A 21308-nucleotide genomic window follows, 5' to 3' on the forward strand; every position below is an offset into this window, starting at 1 on the left:
TCTACATTGCGAAAAACTTGATATTCTATGTTAAAGCTCCATTGCAAGTGCCACCCATCGTTGATTGTGAGCATGCTCACGCGCAACCCCAAAGCGGACGTTTTCCAGGAAAAACCCCGAAGATGGCACCACTAGCATTCAGTGCCCGCACTTTTCCTGCACCACGGACCCTTTTACCCTTGCTAGCAGGACATTTCGTTTTATTGTACGCACTTGAAGTGCTTGAAATAAATTCGTTAAAATGTATCCAAACCTTTTTCAACGTAAGTAACGAATAAGCGTCAATGCAAAATACTTTAAGACATTGATATTATGTAAATATAATTTTTATATTTACTTCACATATAAAAGGATACGATGAAAATAATTAGATTAGGATTTGAATCTGTGCTAAAATGATTTCCAGGAGCACATTATATTCGGTCTTTTTACTCTCGCATGAAATTCTCATCATGCTATCATTCAACACGCCAAGTGTAAGTGCGAAAGAGAGGATATTCAGAGAACGATTGACATTCTCTTCAATCTCCCTCCAAATTTCGTTGATGGTAGATTTGTCGCAGCGATATTCACGATTGATGCAGAACATCCTGCTGGTTTTTTCCTTGTTCAAGAAGGAGTTTTTTTTTAAAGAAAACATTAGGGTTTGTGCGGTTTATGCCATTGTTCGAATAGATTTCCTATTAATTATCCTATAAATTGTTCTCCTGGAGTCAATGAAACTTGATCATATTTCCAAGCCGAATATCGCTGAAGAAGAAGTCAAGAACAGCCAAAGAGAGTCTTTGTGTCGTAATCTTTTGTACCGCAAGTGAAGTATTCAGTAAATGATTTAATTAACACATGTCTCATTTACATTCGCACCGAGGGTGTTTGCAAATTTGAATAGAACATGCCGCGGATGTTCGACTTTCACTTAGAGGAGGGAAATTGGCATTTCCACTCCCGAAAAGTCTGCGAGGACACAAAATACATCTGATGGCATTTATAGTGACCTTTTTAGTTCCTGAGGACATTTTTCTCCGCATCACCCCACTGTTTACCAACCACAATCGCTCTCTTTTTACTATTGGCCACAAAATGATTTATTATGGGCAATGATTGCTGAGTATTTTGCTAGAGTCATCGAAATCCTCCTTCACAGCTCACTGGTCATTTGCCGCCAATGCGAAATTTATCTCTTTCCTGTCTCTTGGAAAAATTAATTGGAATGCATTTTGATTGTTTTCCACGCGATGTAATTTATAAAATTTCAGCTTCAGGAGACTAGAACTAGGCGATTTATCAGTTACTGAATGTGCATTGTAATTTCTCCTGCTATTATTTTCCCTTTTTCATCCGCATTTTCAATGGAAAACCCCCAAATATGTGGAAGAATGATGAAATTGGTCGGAAAATCTATTCTTTGTGTATTCGTTGGACAGGGAAATGATGGTGGAAAAAGTGCCAATCAAAAATCCACAGAAAAATTCAATTATAACTTTTAGTCATGTGATGATTTATGAGTGAACGTCGTTGTCTCTTGACGGGAATTTTGAGAAAAATCCCAACGGCAATAATAAATCATCAAAAGATAATAATTCACTCAACACGGTTGGGTTTCCATTACTAGGGTGGTGACGAAAAAAACGACATTATAAATACCATCATCCCTCCGCGCCTCGGATTTTCCATAAGGGAAATTATTTCGCTAAAGGGATTGATGTAAATAATGCGCGCTTCTTCGCGTTGGTGTCTTTCTCATTTTCCACCCCTCGACGCGTGGTGAGAAGCAGGAAAAATTGTGGCTCATATTTTAATATTCCGAAAATTCTCGGTGATATTGTGTCAGAAAGAGAGTGTGAGAGAGAGAGAGGGAATGACACACTCACTCCTCGGCATTCCCATGAGAATTGTCATACAAGCCATGCAGAGCATTTTCCTGACGCTTGTTGCCCATCAGCTCAGACGGCAGCAGAACACTCGAAATTGTTTGGGAATCATGAGAGTTTCCACATGAATTCCACTCTCTGTGGGTGGGCATTTCGCCCCCTCAACAAGCGACAGTGATTCCACCAATAAGCAAAAATCCACCTTACACGATTGACGACAACAGCTTAAATGCGAGAGAGTGTGAGTGGCGGAATAGAAATGACTCTGGACCGAAGAGAAAATCACTGTGAAAATGTTTACACTGGTTTCCAGGAAAATCGGATTAGGAAATTGATGTCTTTCACAAATTCAAATGTTTCCATCCGCTTCGATAGTTTTTCTCTGAATTTCATTGAAGTGATTTTCAATGCAGACGTTCGAAACAGAGGTAAAGAATAAAAATGAATTTAGAATCTGAATCAACTAATATTCCACTCACTTAATTACTGATTTGCTTGAGCGAGAATTGTTAAGTCAAATCTGTTGAAATCGGTAATAAAAAAAAATTTCAACTCATTTAAAATACTGAACCTCACAATTTTAAATCCCACAGGAGTCCGCAAAAAAATCAATGAATTCGTGAGGGTGAAAATGATGGGGGAAAATTGATGGAATTGGCAATAATTGGAAATTTCAAGACCATTTGCGCGTTCCATCTACGATTGGCATTATAATAATTTTTCCGCATTTTTTCCGTCACTTTTAATACGGAAAAACTCAGTTGAAAAGCACCCGGAAGCTCTCAGCTTATCTGATAGGGTGAGCTTTCCATTTCTCTGTCGCTCTATGAGTGTTTTTGTGCAATTTCCAACCCAGCATAATTCTTCACCGATGGAAAAATCACGAATGCGTTTTCCAAAAGCGTGCACACAAATTAAAATAGTTGGGTGGAAAACAGTGGTGACAGATAAAAAAATCGACAAGAGGAATGGTTGATAATCTCAGCATCAGGACCCAGCGCATCACCATAATCGTGATTGTTCTCTGTGGGGAACGTCCTCTTGGTCCCTCCGCAAATAATCCGCGTCGCGCCTCGTCGCGATTCCCTGCAGATAGTGGGTTGCAGTGTGAGAGGGAGAGCATTTGTGTGCACTCCTGGCAAGTGGATGGATGTTAGCACACAAAAAAGTCCATGGTTAGTTATCCATCTATTTGATGATGCTCTCGAATGCGTGTTCAGGAGACGGAGGACGGGAGTCTTTTGTGTTTTCCACACAAAAAATCTTCACATTCTCTATTTTTCTCTGCATAGAATTTCCCGGCACTGCAAATCTGCGCTTCACGTTGATGGTTTGTTGAAAATAAAATCTCCGCAAACAAGGGTGGACCTCCCCAATCCCAACCCAGACAGCATTCTATCATCACGACAATTCCTCAACGCCCACATTGTCATCCGCCTCACGGTGTATATATTTGTTTGCTGCGGTGAAAATTTTATTGTCGCTATGGCATTATAATCCGGAGGACTTAAGCTTTTCGAATGATTTCCGCACGAACAGGCGAGGCGGGAATGTGCATTATGAGTTTTGGCGGGAAATCCACAGTGCAGAATCCACATGGTGGAATCGAGCCCTTCCGAGCAACATCCACAGGTTCCAACAAGTGACAATTCGTGTGTGGAAATTAAGGGAACACTCTTGTGATGAATTCAGGTGAAATTTCAGTGCAATTTGGAATTATTTATTGCGCTAAAATTCAACTGCAAAATTAGCGAGAAAACCAAAAGTGTATTTGATATGAAGGTACGCAAGAGATTTAAACTCAAGACGGGAGCGTACGACAGCTCTTTGAGAGTCAAAAAAATCAATTCGGTATTGTATATATGTTTAAAAAAATACTGAAGCTATTTTTTTGGCAGAAGCTATAAACTTATTAGAACGCCAATTAAGACAATGCAAAGTGCATTTTTTTGATTTTGATCTCAAAGAATCTTCGAGCAGCTTGAATTCGATTCTGAACAATATGCATAAAAAATCATAAATTAACAAAATCCCCTTCCCTTCTGAATCCTCTTCCAGTAATTATTTGCAATGAAAACTCATATGATTCGATCCTTTCATTCCTCCAAATTCCCCGTCTTTCAAATTTCAAATTGTATGTAGTGCATAAAAAATTCTAAGCTTGTGCGATTAAAATAAAACGCTGATATATCTGAAAAGAAGAATTGAAATCGGTTCACTGAAAATGATCGTCAATAGGTACTCCTAAAAATCCGCAAATAAAACTAAGCCATGTGGAAAAGGACTTTAAAAATCAATAACAATGGACCAATTCATATATATATATGTGCATTTTTAGCTCTCAATAAATGATTGTTTTGCAACAACTATAGATTCTATCCCCGTTAAAACCACGATTAAAGCCTTCATTAAAATTGTTGCGCGCGGCTAATAGAATGCTTTTCATTTACATTAACATTCAAGGAGTGAGCGAAATTAAATTGAAGTATGATTTAAAAAAAAATTTGATACGCAGAGCCATTAAGGATTTTCTGGATTTTTCATAAACAAAGAGTACACTTAATTGGAGCCCATTTCCGATCCACTTCCATGACCTTTTCTCTCCCCTCAATTTATGCAAGAACTACTCCAAATTTGATTAAAACCTCAACAGCATTCTTCCAGGCAATGCACGCATCACGCAGAAGTCTCTGGAAGACTGTTGTCACCCTCCGTGGTTCCGTTCTGAATGCACTGGACGAAGTGAGAGGAGGACTCGGTGGCAGCATGTGACGAAAGAGATGAAATCCACACAGTATGCAAATATTCCGCGCGCGCCTGTGTGAAATATACAACCCTCCCTTCACTGTATTATTTGAAATCTCCATCACCATTGTTACCACACCGAGGAGGACGTCACCAGCCGTTCATCTGCATGTACTTGGAGATCCGGCGCTCATTTGATTTTAAACTGCCAACGGAGACGGAACAAGTGGTCCATAAATCTCATCAGTGATTCTCAGTTGTGCCACGTCGGAACCCTCGTTTGGGCAAAAGTGAGTGACTCGCAGTCTTTTCCGTGTGCTTAATTGATTAGACAAGAGATCCTCGAAGCGACAGTGAATTTCCATATCGGGAAGTGTGGGCAGATTTGCGATGAGGAGAGCGGGACGCGGAATTCAATAAACCCACTTGCCACAGCGACTTACCCTCTGCTTTTCACGCATTTAGCAGCAAATTTCCAAAATCACACAGTAATATTCACCCTCAATCGGGGGGTGATTCCCGCTCTCGTGATTGATACATCAACCCCGTGCACATGAGACCCCTCTCGCTTTCAGACAATCCTCTTTCCGCGCTCAATGCGACGGCTGTGCCCATTGATGCTCAACCCTTCCCTCTCCGACCAGACACTGAATCGCTTTTAAACAACTTGATTGTCCATTGAGATATCGCAGCGTGAAATTTTAGATTTTAATTCACCCGAAATTGAATTGCAAAGTCCCTGTGGTAACACTCATGTGCCAGTTAATCTGATTTGAGATATTAGCGAAGATAAATAGCCCATAGTGTTTGCTTTATCTGTACAAGTTATTGGTAAAATATGCAAAGTGGAAGTGCATAAAATTTAAAACTCCATGAAAAAAATGAAAAAATTGCGATCTTAACTTTTAAGCGTTTCAAGAAAATAGAACAATCAACACAGGTAAATTTATTTGAATATAATGTCCTTTAAACTCTGATCACTGTAATTGAGAGGTAAATTTTTTTTTTAATAGGCACCAAATGAAATTGTAATTTCATAAAAATCAATTCCACAGCAAAGCATTTTTTATACAGAAACATTGCTGATGAAATGCAAACTCGTAACACTACTCATTTCCACTCTTCCAACAGCAAAAATAATACACTATCAATATCAATCGATTCTCAGAACATAAACAAAAAATCTCCAAAAGATATCATATGCATTGTGAGCTTGCAAATTTCGCTGGCATTCCCGATGTTACGCTTTTTATGCCCCGCTCGCAATTTTCCCTTTGAGCAATTAAGAGTGATTCCCGATATCTGTACCGGGATGGTGGTGAGCAAAAAATGCAAAATGAGCCTAAAAGAGACGGAAAAATGATTAAAAATTTCCCACATACAACAGACGATGGATGGATAAAAAAAAAGAGCTGATGGCAGCGGCAGAAAAAAACGCGGATTGCATCAAATCCGATTGCATTGATGAATTTTTTTCCCCCGAATCTCCACTGCGAAATGAAGTATTTAATGGTCATAATGAAATTTCAGTTGGCAAAAATCGCAAATGTGAAGAGCAAAGAGACGAGAGTAGATATAGTTTTGTGGGGCGCACATTGAGTGGGATTTTGGAAGATTGTTGGTCTATTTGCCAAATTAACAATTTTCCTCTCATGAAATTAGAGAAATCTCCCTCAAGCCTTTTGTCTACAAATCCCTCGTTTTCCATCTTGCCAGACAATTTTGCCGGAAGATCATCTCGAGACATCATCATTTGGGGAAAATCTCCACCTGAGCGGAAGAAATTCTTCATACATCCTCTCCAGGAGACTGAGTGAAGAGTTGGGAGAAAGCAGCTCTCGTCGAGAGGAAGGCAAATGCATGCGGAATAGTTCTTGTCCCACAAGGCGTCTTATTGTTATATTTCGACAGCAAGGACTCGAGGACGAAGGTAAATGTAAAGACAATTTCAATGGATTATAAATTGGTGAAAATGCTCACTTGTCTCCGCCACAAGTCTGCTGATGGAGATTGTACGACTATCCCGAAGGACCTCATGTTGATTCACACAAGCCCACCCACAAGACCGATATGTAAAATCCTCAAGAATGTGGGATATGGCTTTTCCCAGTGAGTGGAGTGTGACAAAATGTTTGTCTAAGATATAGAGCAGCAACAATAGAGACGCTCAAGAAGACGCAAACATTCTCGTACAAATTATAATTCCATTTGTGGATGGAAATTTAATTTCCCTGACAATATCATTTCACGAAATCCCTTCCACACTGTCGGTTTAATCCTCAATGGGAAATTCTTATGCAGAATGTCGAGTGAAAAATCAATTTTCATCCTTCGCGGTGTGGAAATCGCGAAAATCCCCCACTAAATGAGACAATCGACAAGTGGATTTTTCCTCTTGGCGAATTCCTCACACTCTGTGCGCGGTGAATTCTCCAAATCCCGAAGGAGGTTCTCGTGTCTACAAAAGACGGTGGATGAAAGTCGTTAATAATTAGCAATGAGAGAGTAATTGTTTGTCATCGTGTGCCGTCTTGAAGAATGAGGAAGTTGAGAAGGTCTGGAGGGTATTCATCTGATGATTTAGCATACTCTCCGGAGAAATACTTTCCACCAACACCCTAAAAAGTGATGGAAAAATGAGAAGAAGACGCGAGAAAAGTTTGTCAAAAGGCATTTGGGAATGAAATTGAAAAGACAAACCGTCGCGAGCGACACAGGATATTATCTAATTAATTGCCATAGAAGAGAATTCACCCTCCGAAGAAGCAGGAAACGCAAGTTCATTTAGCCCGAATACTTTCATACCATCGCAGAATCTCTCTATATTTTAATCATTACAATTAATTCAATCTGCCTTCGACACCCTCGGCAGCGCAATTCTCAGCAGATGCCGCAAATGAAGCAGTTTCATCATTTTTATTATATCGCAATTTAATGGCAAGCGCCAAATTGTGGGTGGGAAGCTTCCCAAACTCATCACTTTTAAATGTTTGCGCTGAAAGTTGGGGGATTGGGGTGGCGAGCAAACAAGGAAAATCTCAGACAAGACAAATTTTATTGCTAAACTTTCTCTCACTCGGACTCTTTCTATTTTTCTTTCGACAAGGCAAAAAAAATCACGCGACGCTTTTGATTATTTTTCATGGAAATTAAGGAGCGAACAAGGAATTAGCGTAGCATCATTGAAATGGGAAAGCGCGGAATAAAGGGAGATTTATTAGCAATGCAAACACTTACAATTTTCCGCGAGAGTGGAAAAAAGGGAAAAGTTCTTGTACAACAGATGCTCAAAAGGATTTATGCCAAATGGGCAGAAGTGCTTTTAATTCCTCCAAAGCTCAAGATATTATCATACTTTCTGCTCACCATCAGACACTCGCGATGGTTGCACTGGATGATGAAATAAGAAGTGATATATAATTACAATTTGAACGAGCGAAGGAACTTTGTGATGTGCTCAAAATCAATGACATTCAGTTAGTGTCCTCCGTGGGGCTCCTTGCTCAGTTCCCAGAAATTTCTAAGGCGATTATCACCAAACACCCTCTAAAGCTCCACCCTCATTTACACTCGAGAGATTTCGCTTTTCATAGATTTTTTCTCGCACATTTCACATCTCTTCCATTTAATGCATTCACTGGGAGAATTTCCACTCCTCACACTCTCGCTGATGTGCCTCACAGAAAGGGATAAAATTTCAATCTGCGCCTGTAATGGTAACAATTTGTAGTCACTTCTTTGCATGAGGTCTGCGAGACTCTGTGTGGCAAATCCAGCATCATCGGGGGTGTATTAACAATAAAATCAGACACATTTTGTTCCACATGCCACAGGAGTGATTCCGCATTGTCCTCCTGCGGCATCCTTCTGGCGCCCCAACACTTCATAACTCGGCATCAGGAAGTGTGTTTGCCGGGGGTGTGGGTGCGAGTGGTGAAAATTGTCAGGGAGACACGTGAGCTTCATGATACCTCCACTCTTGTGGTCTGTTGAGCGAGGGAAAGTGTGACATTTGTGATGTTCATTGTGTGAAATTTGCTTCGAGCGATATCACACAGGCCCGCAAATGAAGACACACACGCGATTTTTCTGCAGTTGCCACGAAATCTCTTCTTCCGCCATCCCCGCACATTAATTCTTGCGCCAGTGAAAAAGGGGAGCAAAAGAACTTTGAGAGCGCATCTTAATTTTCCGTGGTGACAATTTATTTGCAAAAATCAAATTGCGCGCCAGTGAAATTAAATCAGACACTGCAACGAAAGTCTGCGATTATCCCAGAGCTCATAAAATTTCACTCTCATCCCCCAGTGGACATGAATATACTCTCCACATGGAAATGGGAGTAAAATTTAAATAATGCCATTGTCATCGTTGTCGGTTGTCGTCAAAAACTTTTCGGTTTTATTATGTATTTTATAATTAAGTTGTCCGTCACCATCTTTTCTCCCTGAAAGCTACACCCAGAGAGAGAGAGAGCTGGTATATAGATATTGAATATCACCATCCTTTCCATTCTGCCCTGCCATGAACGGTAAAGTTTGATGGGGTGGTTTTAAGTGGTTCTGAATGAATTGAAATTATCTCGCCAATATGCGAGGGTTGTTTTCCCATCCTCAACGAGTTGTTTACCTTTTTCAGATGTCTGAGGAAATCTCCTCGCAAACCCTGCCGCCAAAGGCGCGGATGAATCCGCAGGATTTCAGAAATCAAGACCTCGTGAGCAGATTACTGGCAGCCACTCCTCCTTATCTCTACTCAGCCCCAATGGCTCCGCACAATTTTTTCTTCAGCGAAATGCTTCGCTCCCTTGTGCAGGCGAAGAACAACGAGGCCAACAGACTTCAGCAGGCAACAGCAGCTAATCACATGCCAGCTTCTCATCATCCCCATCATCACGTGGGCAGGAGACCCAGGAAGCGCTCCTGGAGCCACCACAGAATCCCTTTTGAACACCAAATCGCAACTCCAGCAAAGGAGTTCGAAGAGAAGAACGAGAAACCCCTGGAATTAACCACCAAGTCTTTCGAGGCGAAATTTTCCAAGAGAGAAGATTCCCCAATTGAGAAAGTTCCTCGTTTTGAGGAGAATGAATCAAGAGGAGGCGGTGAAAAGGTTCAGTCTCCCATTGAGGCATCCACTCCACCACCAGTGGATCAATCTTCAGCCACTCTGGCTTCTCCAACAGACTTGGTTCTCCCTCCACCACCACCAGTCTGGTATCCTTCCCTCTATCCTCCCTATGGCATCGATCCCTTGCACTTCTTCATTGATCTTCGCGTGTCTGGACACATTCGCAGCAAGGAGAACTCATCTCCATCCCCGTCAGGCTTCCGCGCAGACAACAATAATTCCCAATTCTTCGATCTCGAGTCCAAGAATCGCCATGGATCTGCTTTCAGCATTCCCACGCCAAGGGAAGGGATGCTCAAATCTCCAGGAGCCATCAATCTCTCTGCCACAGCTCAAGAGGGAGATGATAAAGACTCTCTGTCTAAGAATACGAACTACGTCATGCAGAATCTCCCTCGAATTTACACTCACTTGAATGCTCACCACAAGATCCAGGATGATCAGGAGAGCTTGCGCCAAGATTCCGGAGGAGAGGGAGATGTCAGTGGATCAGAGAGTGACTTCAAGCGCCCATCAGATGAGGACGTCATCGCCGTGGATGACAATGATAATTGAATTGAATATTATTACCCATGCAATAATCTTGCTTGATGTAATTCCCTATCGAATTTCTAATAAATTACAAATATCACACTAATTTTATTCACCATTTATTTTCTCATATATCCACGTCACAAAATGTGAAACATTCACGAATACTCCCGTTTTTCCTAAAGATCCACAAGGCAACCAAGTCCAGCTGGCGATTCCGAGTGCTTCATCTTCCCCATCTGGGTTTTCCTGCACAAGTGGACCTCCCGAGTCACCCCTGCAGATGTCCTTGGTATCCTGCAGAGCTCCAGCACAAATATTTGTATTGTGCATATTTGAGTGCGGGTATTTACTGAAGCATATTTTCTTCTCCACTATTGGAAGATCAACTCTGCGCAGAATGTCCGGATACACATTATTACCTATAGAACCCCAGCCAGCCACTTTCCCGACTCCAGATGGATACCATGGCTTGGCAGGAGGCAAATTAATCGCCTTCACATGTTCATTAAACTCGAAAGGCTCACTGACTTCAATCAGAGCAATATCATAAGGTCTCACTTCTCCCGTGTACTTTTCATGGACAATTACTCTCAATGGACTTCTCTTTTGCTCAAACTCATCGGGATTTTCAATGCTGTGAGCTCCTGCTACAATATAAGTAACTTCACTGAAGTAAAAAGTGCAGTGAGCAGCAGTCAGAACCCATGTTTCATTGAGAAGCGATCCAGCACAGAAGTGTTTAATCTCAGGCTCATCCCCCCACTGCAGCGAAACCTGGTAAGGCAATCACAGAAAATCTTACTTTCAATCACCCTTAAATTTAATATTATATAACGCTTACTAAGTATGGAAACTCATGAGGTTTGGCTTCATCGCCACCCACAATTCTTGGTTTAGCCGTAACTCCAATGATTGCAACTAAAACAATGCACAGAAATATTTTCATTTTGTTACGTATCTTGCTTTACTCTTCAATAAAGTAACAACTGCACTGAAACTGCCCACAAGATTTCCACTGTATTTATAGTAGATTGTTGCAGTGAAGAATTCTTAAGTAGGTACTCATATATTGAAGTATTATTACGTCGTCGTTTTCAAAGTCTTTCAATGTAGCCGAATGCCACTTAATCTTGTAAAGTGGAAATAATATAGCAAATGGCGTGAGTATTTCATCTGCAATTGATAAAAGTCTTGTTTTGCGATTATTAACAACTGTTGAAAGCATATGCTCGATAGCACTTATTCCTAAATGAGAAAGTCCACGAGAAACTTGACGAGAAAAGCATCATAGAGAGAAGAGGAAGAAAATAAATTGCAGATTACTTTAATAAAAAATCAGTCAATTTCCATTTTAACCGCTGAGCACTGTTTCCAATACCCACTTCAAGTAGTGAGTTACGTTGACAAAAACTCCAGTTGTGCCAGGCAGTCCGCAAGGCACCCATCCCCAGCTCACGACTCCGTACAGCATCACAGTTCCATCAACAGCCTTCTGCACGAGAGGACTGCCGGAATCCCCACTGCAAATAGCCTTGGATCCATCTTCCTCTCCAGCGCAAATGTTGGTCTCATGCATTGGCGTGGAAGGGAAGTCATTGTGGCACTTATTAGAGTCCATGAGCGTGAGCTCAGCTTTCCTCAGCACATCAGGATAGAAAGGATTACTAGTGTTAGATGTCGATCCCCATCCGGAAATGGTAGCTTGTCCAGTAGGATATTGAGGCGTGTCGTAGGAAAGCTGAAGACTATGAACAAACTCGTTGAACTCGAAAGGCTCTGAAACCTTCAATAAAGCGAGGTCATGAGGATTAACTCCACCCATGTAGTCCTTATGGACGACAGTCTTCGCAGCCTTCCTTCTCTGTTCGTATTCGTTCGGATGCTCAACGCTGTGAGCTCCAGCGACAACTTCGGTATTCTTACTGAAGGCCTCAATGCAGTGAGCAGCTGTGATAACCCACTCTTTGTTCAGAAGAGCTCCACCGCAGAAATGCACTCTCGGACCCTCATAAGAATCCATCCATTGGAAGGACACCTAAAGAAGCGCAAGTCTAAGTTTCATCCTAAACCTAGTTTAGTTTTAATCATATTTACCATGTAAGGGAACTCATGAGCAGTTGCTTCCTGACCACCAACGATCTTAGGCCGCGCCGAAGCAAACGCAGCGCATCCAATAATCAAAGCAACGCAGATGGCGAACTTCATTTTCAAAACGTGTCACTTTCACTGGCTAGGAAGAGTAAGACTGTGGGGGTTCTCAAAATTTTTGTTCTTATATACCCCACTGAGTTCAAAAGCACTTCTAAAAGAATGCAAAATATAGTTTGATAAGTTTAGAGAGGGAATTTTGAGATTATAAGTAGAAGTACTTTAAGCTGGTGAAAAATTATCTGTAGTATATAGAATGATAGCAAGACAAAAAATTGTATTAGACAACACACTTGAGCTAGTCTTAAGAGCTCTAAGCAAATCTCAATACGTAACGTCCGTCTTAATATTTTTACTGATTTGAAAGACAATATAAGATGGGCCACGAGTCAACACTTGAGATAAACTGAATGATTGTGAATCTTGGAGAGGGACATTTCTCAGGAAATTCCTTTGATAATTAATAAAAGATATCTAAATTTAACACTGAATTTCGAAAATTTAATAAATAGGTTGTAAATTTCTATAGTAAATACGTCCAGGAATTTGTCAGTGAATAAATAGTTTTTATTAAAATCAATTAATTCTTTCCAAAATCCATTTCTTGTAGTAAGTCACATTCACGAAAACTCCCGTCTTTCCAGGCTTGGCGCATGGAAACCAAGACCAGCTTGTGATTCCATACACTGCAGTCACTCCACGATTGTTTTGCTTCACGAGAGGGCTTCCTGAATCCAAATTGCATGCCGCAATGGCTTGTATATGATTTCCGGCGCAAATGTTCATCTCATGCATTGGAGTTTCGGGGTAGTTATTGTGGCAGGAGTACGAGTCAAGAATGGGAAGCCAAACTTTGTTCAGTACATCAGGATATTCTGGGACGTAATATTTTGACGTTGATCCCCAACCGGAGAGGATGGCTTCTCCAGTGGGATAATAAGAATCTTCAGCAGGCAAATTCACAGTAGAGACTTTATCGCTTAACTTGAAAGGTTGACTGACTTCAATCAAGCCGATATCATGAGGACCAGTTTCATTCATGTACAGCTCGTGAATGATCATCCGCTTGGCGATTCGCCTCTGTTCAAATTCACTAGGATTCTCAATATTGTGAGCTCCAGCAACAATGTCAGTCTGTGGACTTATCAAATTTATGCAGTGAGCAGCAGTTAATACCCATCTCTCATTGAGGAGTGTTCCGCCACAGAAGTGCTTCATGTCGGGATTATTTGGATCCGGTTGGTCCTGCCATTGCAGCGAGATCTTACGAAAAATCACAATTATTAGATTTCCGATAGTAAAGGTTTGTGTAACTTCAAATATTTACCATGTAAGGAAATTCATGAGGAATCGCTTCTATTCCGCCAACAACTCTGGGGCTTGCGAAAGCCCCAACGAAGGATCCAAATAAAGTGATAGACAAAACCAAGAACATTAGGAGCTTCATCTTCACGCACTGATGCAACGAAACTGATAATCTTCATCATGTTTCTTCCGTCTTTTATACAAAACCAAACTAGTATTGAAGTGCATTCCAATCTTAATCAATATAATAAAAATTTTATTCTACCCCGTGCAAACGAGTGCTTGAGGCCTATCTTAATTAAAGTATAGTAACGTCATGCCACTCCTCAAACCAGTTAATCAAGCAAAATCATGACGGCCTTAACTTACGAAACATCGATTTACTGATAATCGTATTTATTTAGAATACAATTTTCTCCGCCAACCATTTCAAGTAGTGAGACACATTCACGAAAACTCCTGTCGTTTCTGGAGTCCCGCAGGGCAGCCATGTCCAGCTCGTAACTCCGTACACAACAAATTCTCCCTCGGAGTTCTTCACCACAAGAGGACTTCCGGAGTCTCCACTGCAAATAGCCTTTGATCCATCTTCTTCTCCAGCACAAATATGATAATCATATATAGGACTGGTAGAAAAGTCATTGAAGCACTTCTGAGAGTCCAAAAGCGGAAGCTCAGCTGTCATGAGCTTGTCAGGATATACGTTACTCGATACCGATCCCCATCCAGAAATAGTCGCCATTCCAGTTGGATAGAGAGGTTCAGTGGGCAGATTGATGTTGGTCACATATTCGTTGAATTCAAAGGGTTCTGAGACTTCAACCAAAGCGATATCTTTTGAGCCAATATCGCCATTGTAGTTTTCATGAATGATTATCCTTAAAGGCTTCCTTCTCTGCTCAAATTTGTCGGGATGTTGTATGCTATGGGCTCCAGCGGCAATTTCCGTATTTTCAGTGAATGCTTCGACACAGTGAGCTGCAGTTAAAACCCACTTTTCATTGAGAAGAGATCCTCCGCAGAAGTGTTTAAAGTCAGGATTGTCCATCCACTGGAGGGAAACCTACATGATTAATTAGTTAGTCATCTTCTCGAGAAACTTAATTTGATAAAATCAAGGGTGGAATGTAGATTCCTTACTCACCATGTAAGGGAACTCATGAGGAGTAGCTTCCTTTCCTCCAACAACCTTGTGGTCAATGGACGCCGCGGCAGCACAACCAACGAGAACCGTAATGCACACAAAGAGCTTCATCTTTAGGGTACGGAAAGAAGAAAACTGATAAATTTTACCAGATTTTGTCTGTCTTTTATACAACTTCTGAGTAGTAGCGGAATGATTGGAATGCAATAAACTACATAGTTCTTTATTGAAGTATCTACTTCCCGCCACTTCTAAAACCTTAGCTAATAAAATCAATTTGAATTCAAATGAATATAAGTAGTTCAGATAATATCTTCAAATTAACATCGTCATTGTTTAAAAAAAAAATTATATAAGTCATAGAGGAGTTCTCAGAAATAAAACCCGAGTACCTACAATTTGTAGAGGATTCCTCTGCAAATTATGTTGAATTTATTAAATACATTCATTAACTCAACTTGCTTGGCTTTTTTTCAATTTTTTCTTATCATATTTTTTATCTTTTTGCTTGTACATTAATAACAAAATCCAATATTCACTGGCTGCTCATTTTCTCAGCCAACCACTTCAGATAGTGAGACACATTTACGAAAACTCCTGTTTTTCCTGGAGATCCGCAGGGCAGCCATGTCCAGCTCGTGACTCCGTACACCACAAATTCTCCCTCGGAGTTCTTCACCACAAGAGGACTTCCGGAATCACCGCTGCACACCGCCTTGGATCCGTTAGGCTCGCCTGCACACACATTGGTTTCGTGCATTGGCGTTCCGGGATAGTCATTGAAGCACTTCTGAGAGTCCAAAAGCGGGAGATCAGCCTTCATGAGCTTGTCGGGGTATTTAGGGAAGAAGTTGTTGGACATCGATCCCCATCCGGAAATAGTCGCCATTCCAGTTGGATAGGCAGGTTCAGTGGGCAGATTAACTTTAGTCACATATTCGTTGAACTCGAAGGGTTCTGAGACCTCAACAAGGCCAAGATCATGTGGACCAACGTCTCCACCGTAGTTTTCGTGGACGAATGTCTTCAAGGGCGTCCTTCTCTGCTCATAACTGTCAGGTTTCTTTATACTATGAGCTCCAGCAACAACTTCAGTGTTCTTACTGAAGGCATTGACGCAGTGGCCAGCAGTTAAAACCCATTTCTCACTGAGAAGAAGTCCTCCGCAGAAGTGTTTGGTGTTAGGATTGTCCATCCATTGGAGGGAAACCTATACGCAATTAATAAAATCTTTTCTAGAATCAAAACATTGTGAAGTATCAATGTTATTCTCACCATGTAAGGGAACTCATGAGGAGTGGCTTCCTTTCCTCCAACAACCTTGTGGTCTATGGACGCCGCGGCGGCATAACCAACGAGAACCGCAATGCACACAAAGAGCTTCATCTTCAAACAGTCTAGAGACAACTGATGAACTTGGTCAGTTTGCATTTGTCTTTTATATCAGAAAGATAAGTCGCAATGTATCAACAAAAGCTTGAGAATTCGATTGATAATGCAAAAGAAGCCCATTGGGGGGCTTTCTTTACTTAAGTGAGTCTTAACGGGGTAACCTTAAATCCCCATAATTATTGAAAACAAATAACATTAACTACAGGATTTGTGATTGTTTATAACTCTTCGAGAGAGGAATTCAAAATTTTACATGACTTTGCGTTCTCCAAAAGTTGAGAGCTTCTACTAAAACTGAATAGGTAGGATTAGCAAGTACATTGAGTTCATTGCGCTGACTATCAATATTTTCTTTACACCTGAATTCCCAGAAATTAATGTCTTACTGAACATTCATGTTCTCAAACAACCACTTTAAATAATGAGATAAATTCGTTAAAATTCTTGGCGCTTTTGATTCTCTGCATGTCGTATAAATCCATTGATTGCAGCGAAACCTACAAAAAAAAGAGCATATTAATGCATAGTTTTCAGTATATTCATTTTATCATTCAACCATGGAAGGAAACTCGAAGTCCCAAGATTCCTGTCCTTCAAGAATCAGTTGGTTATTCGACACAAACTGGGAAATGCAAAAGAAAAGTTACATTGTGATCCACAAGTCCTGAAGCATGAAATATGGAATTGAAATTGAATAAATAACAGTTACAAATGGAAAAGTAATCGATGAAAAACTACTAGAATTTATTGTGCATTTCGAGTTGTGCAATTAAGATCTGCCCAAAGATATGCAATTGTTCAATTCTTAAACAAATTTATTTAATTCACTACATCAACAGCCAATTTTGACGCCCATCGTGTCGTAAATCCACTGAATGAAGAAGGATGTGTTCACGAAGAATCCCGTCGTGTCCTTTTCCGCACACCACTCCCATCCATAGATGACGACTCCTATTTGAATCGGTTCTCCATGGGCATTCCGCTGAACGAGAGGATTGCCAGAATCAAACACGCAGACGCCTTTACTTCCGTCGAGTGCACCAGCACAGAGACTGGTCAGATGAGCCTGGAAACCGTCAGAATCCCTGCCGTAACATTTGAGAGGCGGAATAATGGGTAAATCTGCTTTCATGAGAATGTCGGAATTATCAAATGGATCGTCAAGATTTGTGGCTCCCCAGCCAGTCACCGTGGCCAAACCAATTGGATAATAAGGATCAGTTTCGGGTAACTTCACTTTGCCAATTTTCTCATTGAAATCCAGAGGTATGTTGAGTTGCACGAGAGCCAAGTCGTAATATCGGGCATTTTTTCCTTCATATTTATAATGCATCACTATCTTCTTGGGCGTCCGTATTTGTTCAGTTCCGTCCAATTGCGACAGTTGATGAGCTCCTGCAACAATTCGTATATCTTCTTCCATATCTTCCACACAATTGGCAGCTGTGAGGATCCATCTATCGTGGATAATTGATCCACCACAAATATGGAAGTAGCTCTGATCGACAGAATCACCCATATTTTGCTGAATTGAAACCTTTTGCCAGAAAATATCACGTTAAAATCACTACTTTCAGTTCTTTCAGCAGACACATGATTGGCTTACCATATATGGATGCTTGTGAGGAATGGTGTTTTCTCCTCCAATAATTCTTAAATCTGGCGCGGCTAAGGCATATCCTGCCAATAGAATTGTACACAAGAAAACCTTCATGGTTGATTTCAACACTCAAATGACAGTTTGACATAATTTCTGCCTCTTTTATAGATACCTTGAGGAGATAAAACACATTTGTGCGTTATCTGTGATGACCAGCGGAGTCTAACTCTGATTTGCTGAGTGGATAGTCAATTGTGCTCTTGAGAATCTTTCTTTCTAATTGGATTTCAAGAGGATTGTGTTTTTATTACATTGCGAAAACCTACATATAAAAATTCTCAGAATATTCTGCATCACAGAGAAAATATTCTGGAAACGGTGGAAACGATACAAATCAGTGTTTCTATACCAATTCTCGTGTGGCATAATTTTGGCGCAAAGATTTCATGTATGAAGTGTATAAATCGGCGGCAACACTTCGATATTTCTCCGATATCGCGAATATCGAAGTCGAGTTGCAGCTCTTCGCCACCAGAGGCGCGCCTTCTGACGGTTTTCTTTGAATCTCGCGACAGCCAGTGTGTAGAAGAAGAAGAAGAACTATGGCAGCACGTTTTCGCTTCCTCCGCAAAATTGTAAGAAAATTTGCAAATAATCACTGAAAACGCATCTCATTTGTGTGCCATCACTCGCTAATCGGCGCCTTATCAGTGTTGTGACTGTCTCGTGACGCGACTGGGCTGTGTTGGGTGGGCAAAAGGCTGGAAAATGGTCAACAAAGTCCGCTTCTCCGGACACTGTCTTTCGCATGGGAACTCGCGATCTTCTTGCAGAAATTGCGCAAAACTTATGTAATCTCGGCAATGAAAAAGGTGCAAATGCAGCGATAGCGCTCAAGGGGCCGGGCGGTGTGGGTGGCGGAGCACGCGGGGAGTTGTTATCAGTGTCAAGCGCTGGGTGAAGCATCAAGGACACGACAAGGACGTGGTGGTGGAAAATGGGTCACTTTTCCGGACACTCTCCACGTGATCTGCTAACTTTTCGCTCCTCTCACTCGTAGATTGACCTGTTTCAGGTGTCCTCTGCTCCCGCGGGCGCCCGAGGATTCGCCTCCAACGTGCAGAAAGTCACACTCATTCCCGGCGATGGAATCGGCCCGGAAATCTCAGCGGCCGTCCAGAAGATCTTCGAGGCGGCCAAAGTGCCCATCGAATGGGAGTCAGTGGATGTGACTCCAGTCCGGGTGAGTCTCCTGGCGTGACAGGATGAGGAGAGCTTCTCTAACACTGTCTCTGTCTTGTAGTATCCGGACGGGAAGTTTGGCATCCCACCGAAGGCCATCGAGAGCGTGAATCGCAACAAAATCGGCCTCAAGGGGCCCCTGATGACTCCCGTGGGCAAGGGCCATCGCTCCCTCAATCTCGCCTTGCGCAAGGAGTTCAATCTCTACGCCAACGTGCGACCCTGTCGCAGTCTCGAGGGGTAAAGATACTCAATCCTCGCGGCAGTGCCGACAGTCTGACTAATTGTCCTCTCTCCTGGGCAGGTACAAGACTCTGTACGATGACGTGGACGTCGTGACGATCCGGGAGAACACAGAGGGCGAGTACTCGGGCATTGAGCACGAGATTGTGGACGGAGTCGTGCAGAGCATCAAGCTCATCACCGAGGAGGCGTCCAGGCGAGTGGCGGAGTTCGCCTTCCAGTACGCAAAGGACAATAACAGGAGCAAAGTGACGGCTGTGCACAAAGCCAACATCATGTAAGTCTCTCGAGAGACACGTTCTATATGCTAATAGGCGATAATTTCTCACTGGGACACCAAACTCTCGGCCCTGACCACGCATTTTCGCGTGTAATTGAGACTCAATGGCTGAGAAGATAGTTCTAATAGCTCACAGAGAAACTCACCATTTACTGCCTGAGGAACACGATTTGCCTCCCAGAGAGTCCAATTAGTTCTTTATAAAAATCTCTCGATGTTCCATGAGAATGAGGTGATTAATTAGCAAAGTTATTAAACTGTGAATTTATTTAGAGAAAAAAAGGCATTAAACTCTCTGAGCAATTGCATTATAGAAGATTTCGCAGAGATGCAATTGATCTGATTATGAAATGTGGGTGAAAGTCACGTAAAGTTGTCCTTGATTTTTCACACATGAACTTCATTTATTTTGCTGCTCTATCTATACTTGGGCAACATTATAGTTATTGAGGTCACTGATAACGAGTTTCACCCTTGATTATTGCATTTTGTGAGAATATTTCACATGTGAAAAATCACCCTTTATCAGCTTAGTGGATGAGATAACGCATGAGTAATTCATTTATCCAACGATATTTATTGCAAATAAATTCAAGCTATTCATCCGAAATATTCTCTCTATTCACTGCAAAAAAAATCCTATTATCAATTTATGTAACCACAGCAGAATGTCACAGCGGAAAAGCTTAATTTTCACTGATCGTTGCTGAGCAATGAACAAACTGAACGTCCAAGAAGCTAATTAGTTTTGATAAGAGCTCTTGAAATTCTGTTGAGTGAGAAATCAATTAGCAAAGTTGTAAAAAAAAATCTGTGAATTTGCTTAGAAAACCAGTTTTTCGCAATCGCGAGACTTGCAAAAGTGATATAAGTTTCCTGTGCTGAAGCTTCTTAACACGCGATCAACTTAATATCCGAGATGATTAATTAACAATGCCTTCAGGTTAACACACATTAATAATGTCGATTATATAATGTGACTTAATGTATTTTGTAATACAATTGATTGCTCGTGATCGAGGAAATCACTAATTTTCATATAAACAGGCAAAAATGTCTATCTTTAAGCCTTAAAGCGTGAAATCCTCACACGCCTCGACTAATTGCAATGCTTTTCTGTCCTGCCAGGCGAATGTCGGACGGCTTGTTTTTGCGGATGTGTCGCGAGAGTGCCGAGAAGTTCCCGGAGGTGAAGTTCGAGGAGCGCTACTTGGACACCGTGTGTCTCAACATGGTGCAGGATCCGCGCAAGTACGACGTCCTGGTGATGCCGAATCTCTACGGTGACATCCTGTCCGACATGTGCGCCGGCCTCGTCGGCGGCCTGGGACTCACGCCGTCCGGCAACATTGGCCTGAACGGAGCGCTGTTCGAATCTGTGCACGGCACGGCGCCGGACATCGCCGGCAAGGATCTGGCCAATCCCACGGCGCTGCTGCTGTCGGCCGTGATGATGCTGCGCCACATGAATCTGAACAGCCAGGCGGATGCGATCCAGAACGCGGCGTTCGGGGTGATTCGCGAGGGGAAGTACTTAACGGGTGATCTGGGCGGCAAAGCCAAGTGCTCAGAGTTCACCAATGAGATCTGCTCCAAACTGTAAATGGCAGAGTGAGACTCGGGTCTCAGGCTAGTTACCAAGAAATTGTCTGGACATCCAGGAGTATTAATGTA

At 41.8% G+C, this 21308-nt stretch overlaps 7 protein-coding genes across 8 annotated transcripts; 2 read left to right on the forward strand and 5 right to left on the reverse strand.

The window, feature by feature from the left end:
• The first annotated feature begins 4801 nt into the window (after window positions 1–4801).
• LOC132264852 (uncharacterized) lies at window positions 4802–10399 on the forward strand. Of its 2 annotated transcripts, XM_059765182.1 has the most exons (3): window positions 4802–4906; window positions 6333–6546; window positions 9255–10399. In XM_059765182.1, the coding sequence occupies exon 3, from the start codon at window positions 9255–9257 to the stop codon at window positions 10299–10301; it is 1047 nt and encodes a 348-aa protein (XP_059621165.1). In that variant the 5' UTR covers window positions 4802–4906; window positions 6333–6546; the 3' UTR covers window positions 10302–10399. The 2 variants fall into 2 exon arrangements, with proteins under 2 accessions (XP_059621165.1, XP_059621167.1); XM_059765184.1 differs by lacking the exons at window positions 4802–4906; window positions 6333–6546 and adding an exon at window positions 9073–9147.
• On the reverse strand, window positions 10380–11290 carry LOC132264853 (coagulation factor IX-like). Its single transcript, XM_059765185.1, has 2 exons — window positions 11122–11290; window positions 10380–11054 (listed from the first exon to the last, which is right to left on the reverse strand). The coding sequence occupies exons 1-2, from the start codon at window positions 11224–11226 to the stop codon at window positions 10386–10388; spliced, it is 774 nt and encodes a 257-aa protein (XP_059621168.1). The 5' UTR covers window positions 11227–11290; the 3' UTR covers window positions 10380–10385.
• A 309-nt stretch (window positions 11291–11599) lies between these two features.
• LOC132264652 (trypsin-1-like) lies at window positions 11600–12523 on the reverse strand. The gene is made up of 2 exons (XM_059764921.1): window positions 12375–12523; window positions 11600–12315 (listed from the first exon to the last, which is right to left on the reverse strand). The coding sequence occupies exons 1-2, from the start codon at window positions 12483–12485 to the stop codon at window positions 11632–11634; spliced, it is 795 nt and encodes a 264-aa protein (XP_059620904.1). The 5' UTR covers window positions 12486–12523; the 3' UTR covers window positions 11600–11631.
• A 450-nt stretch (window positions 12524–12973) lies between these two features.
• On the reverse strand, window positions 12974–13921 carry LOC132265173 (trypsin-1-like). The gene is made up of 2 exons (XM_059765737.1): window positions 13756–13921; window positions 12974–13691 (listed from the first exon to the last, which is right to left on the reverse strand). The coding sequence occupies exons 1-2, from the start codon at window positions 13873–13875 to the stop codon at window positions 13005–13007; spliced, it is 807 nt and encodes a 268-aa protein (XP_059621720.1). The 5' UTR covers window positions 13876–13921; the 3' UTR covers window positions 12974–13004.
• A 90-nt stretch (window positions 13922–14011) lies between these two features.
• LOC132264838 (transmembrane protease serine 9-like) lies at window positions 14012–18018 on the reverse strand. The gene is made up of 6 exons (XM_059765166.1): window positions 17876–18018; window positions 17104–17806; window positions 16153–16292; window positions 15467–16087; window positions 14878–15012; window positions 14012–14796 (listed from the first exon to the last, which is right to left on the reverse strand). The coding sequence occupies exons 1-6, from the start codon at window positions 17981–17983 to the stop codon at window positions 14134–14136; spliced, it is 2370 nt and encodes a 789-aa protein (XP_059621149.1). The 5' UTR covers window positions 17984–18018; the 3' UTR covers window positions 14012–14133.
• LOC132265174 (trypsin-1-like) lies at window positions 15328–16270 on the reverse strand. Its single transcript, XM_059765738.1, has 2 exons — window positions 16153–16270; window positions 15328–16087 (listed from the first exon to the last, which is right to left on the reverse strand). The coding sequence occupies exons 1-2, from the start codon at window positions 16261–16263 to the stop codon at window positions 15413–15415; spliced, it is 786 nt and encodes a 261-aa protein (XP_059621721.1). The 5' UTR covers window positions 16264–16270; the 3' UTR covers window positions 15328–15412.
• Window positions 18019–18394: 376 nt separating the features above from the next.
• LOC132265172 (probable isocitrate dehydrogenase [NAD] subunit alpha, mitochondrial) lies at window positions 18395–21238 on the forward strand. The gene is made up of 5 exons (XM_059765736.1): window positions 18395–18504; window positions 18945–19112; window positions 19173–19351; window positions 19416–19631; window positions 20763–21238. Exons 1-5 carry the CDS (start codon window positions 18472–18474, stop codon window positions 21235–21237), a joined length of 1071 nt encoding a protein of 356 aa, XP_059621719.1. The 5' UTR covers window positions 18395–18471; the 3' UTR covers window position 21238.
• Window positions 21239–21308: the final 70 nt, after the last annotated feature.

Source organism: Phlebotomus argentipes, unplaced genomic scaffold (assembly GCF_947086385.1).
Source record: "Phlebotomus argentipes unplaced genomic scaffold, Phlebotomus argentipes genome assembly contig_2, whole genome shotgun sequence".
NCBI lineage: Eukaryota > Metazoa > Arthropoda > Insecta > Diptera > Psychodidae > Phlebotomus > Phlebotomus argentipes.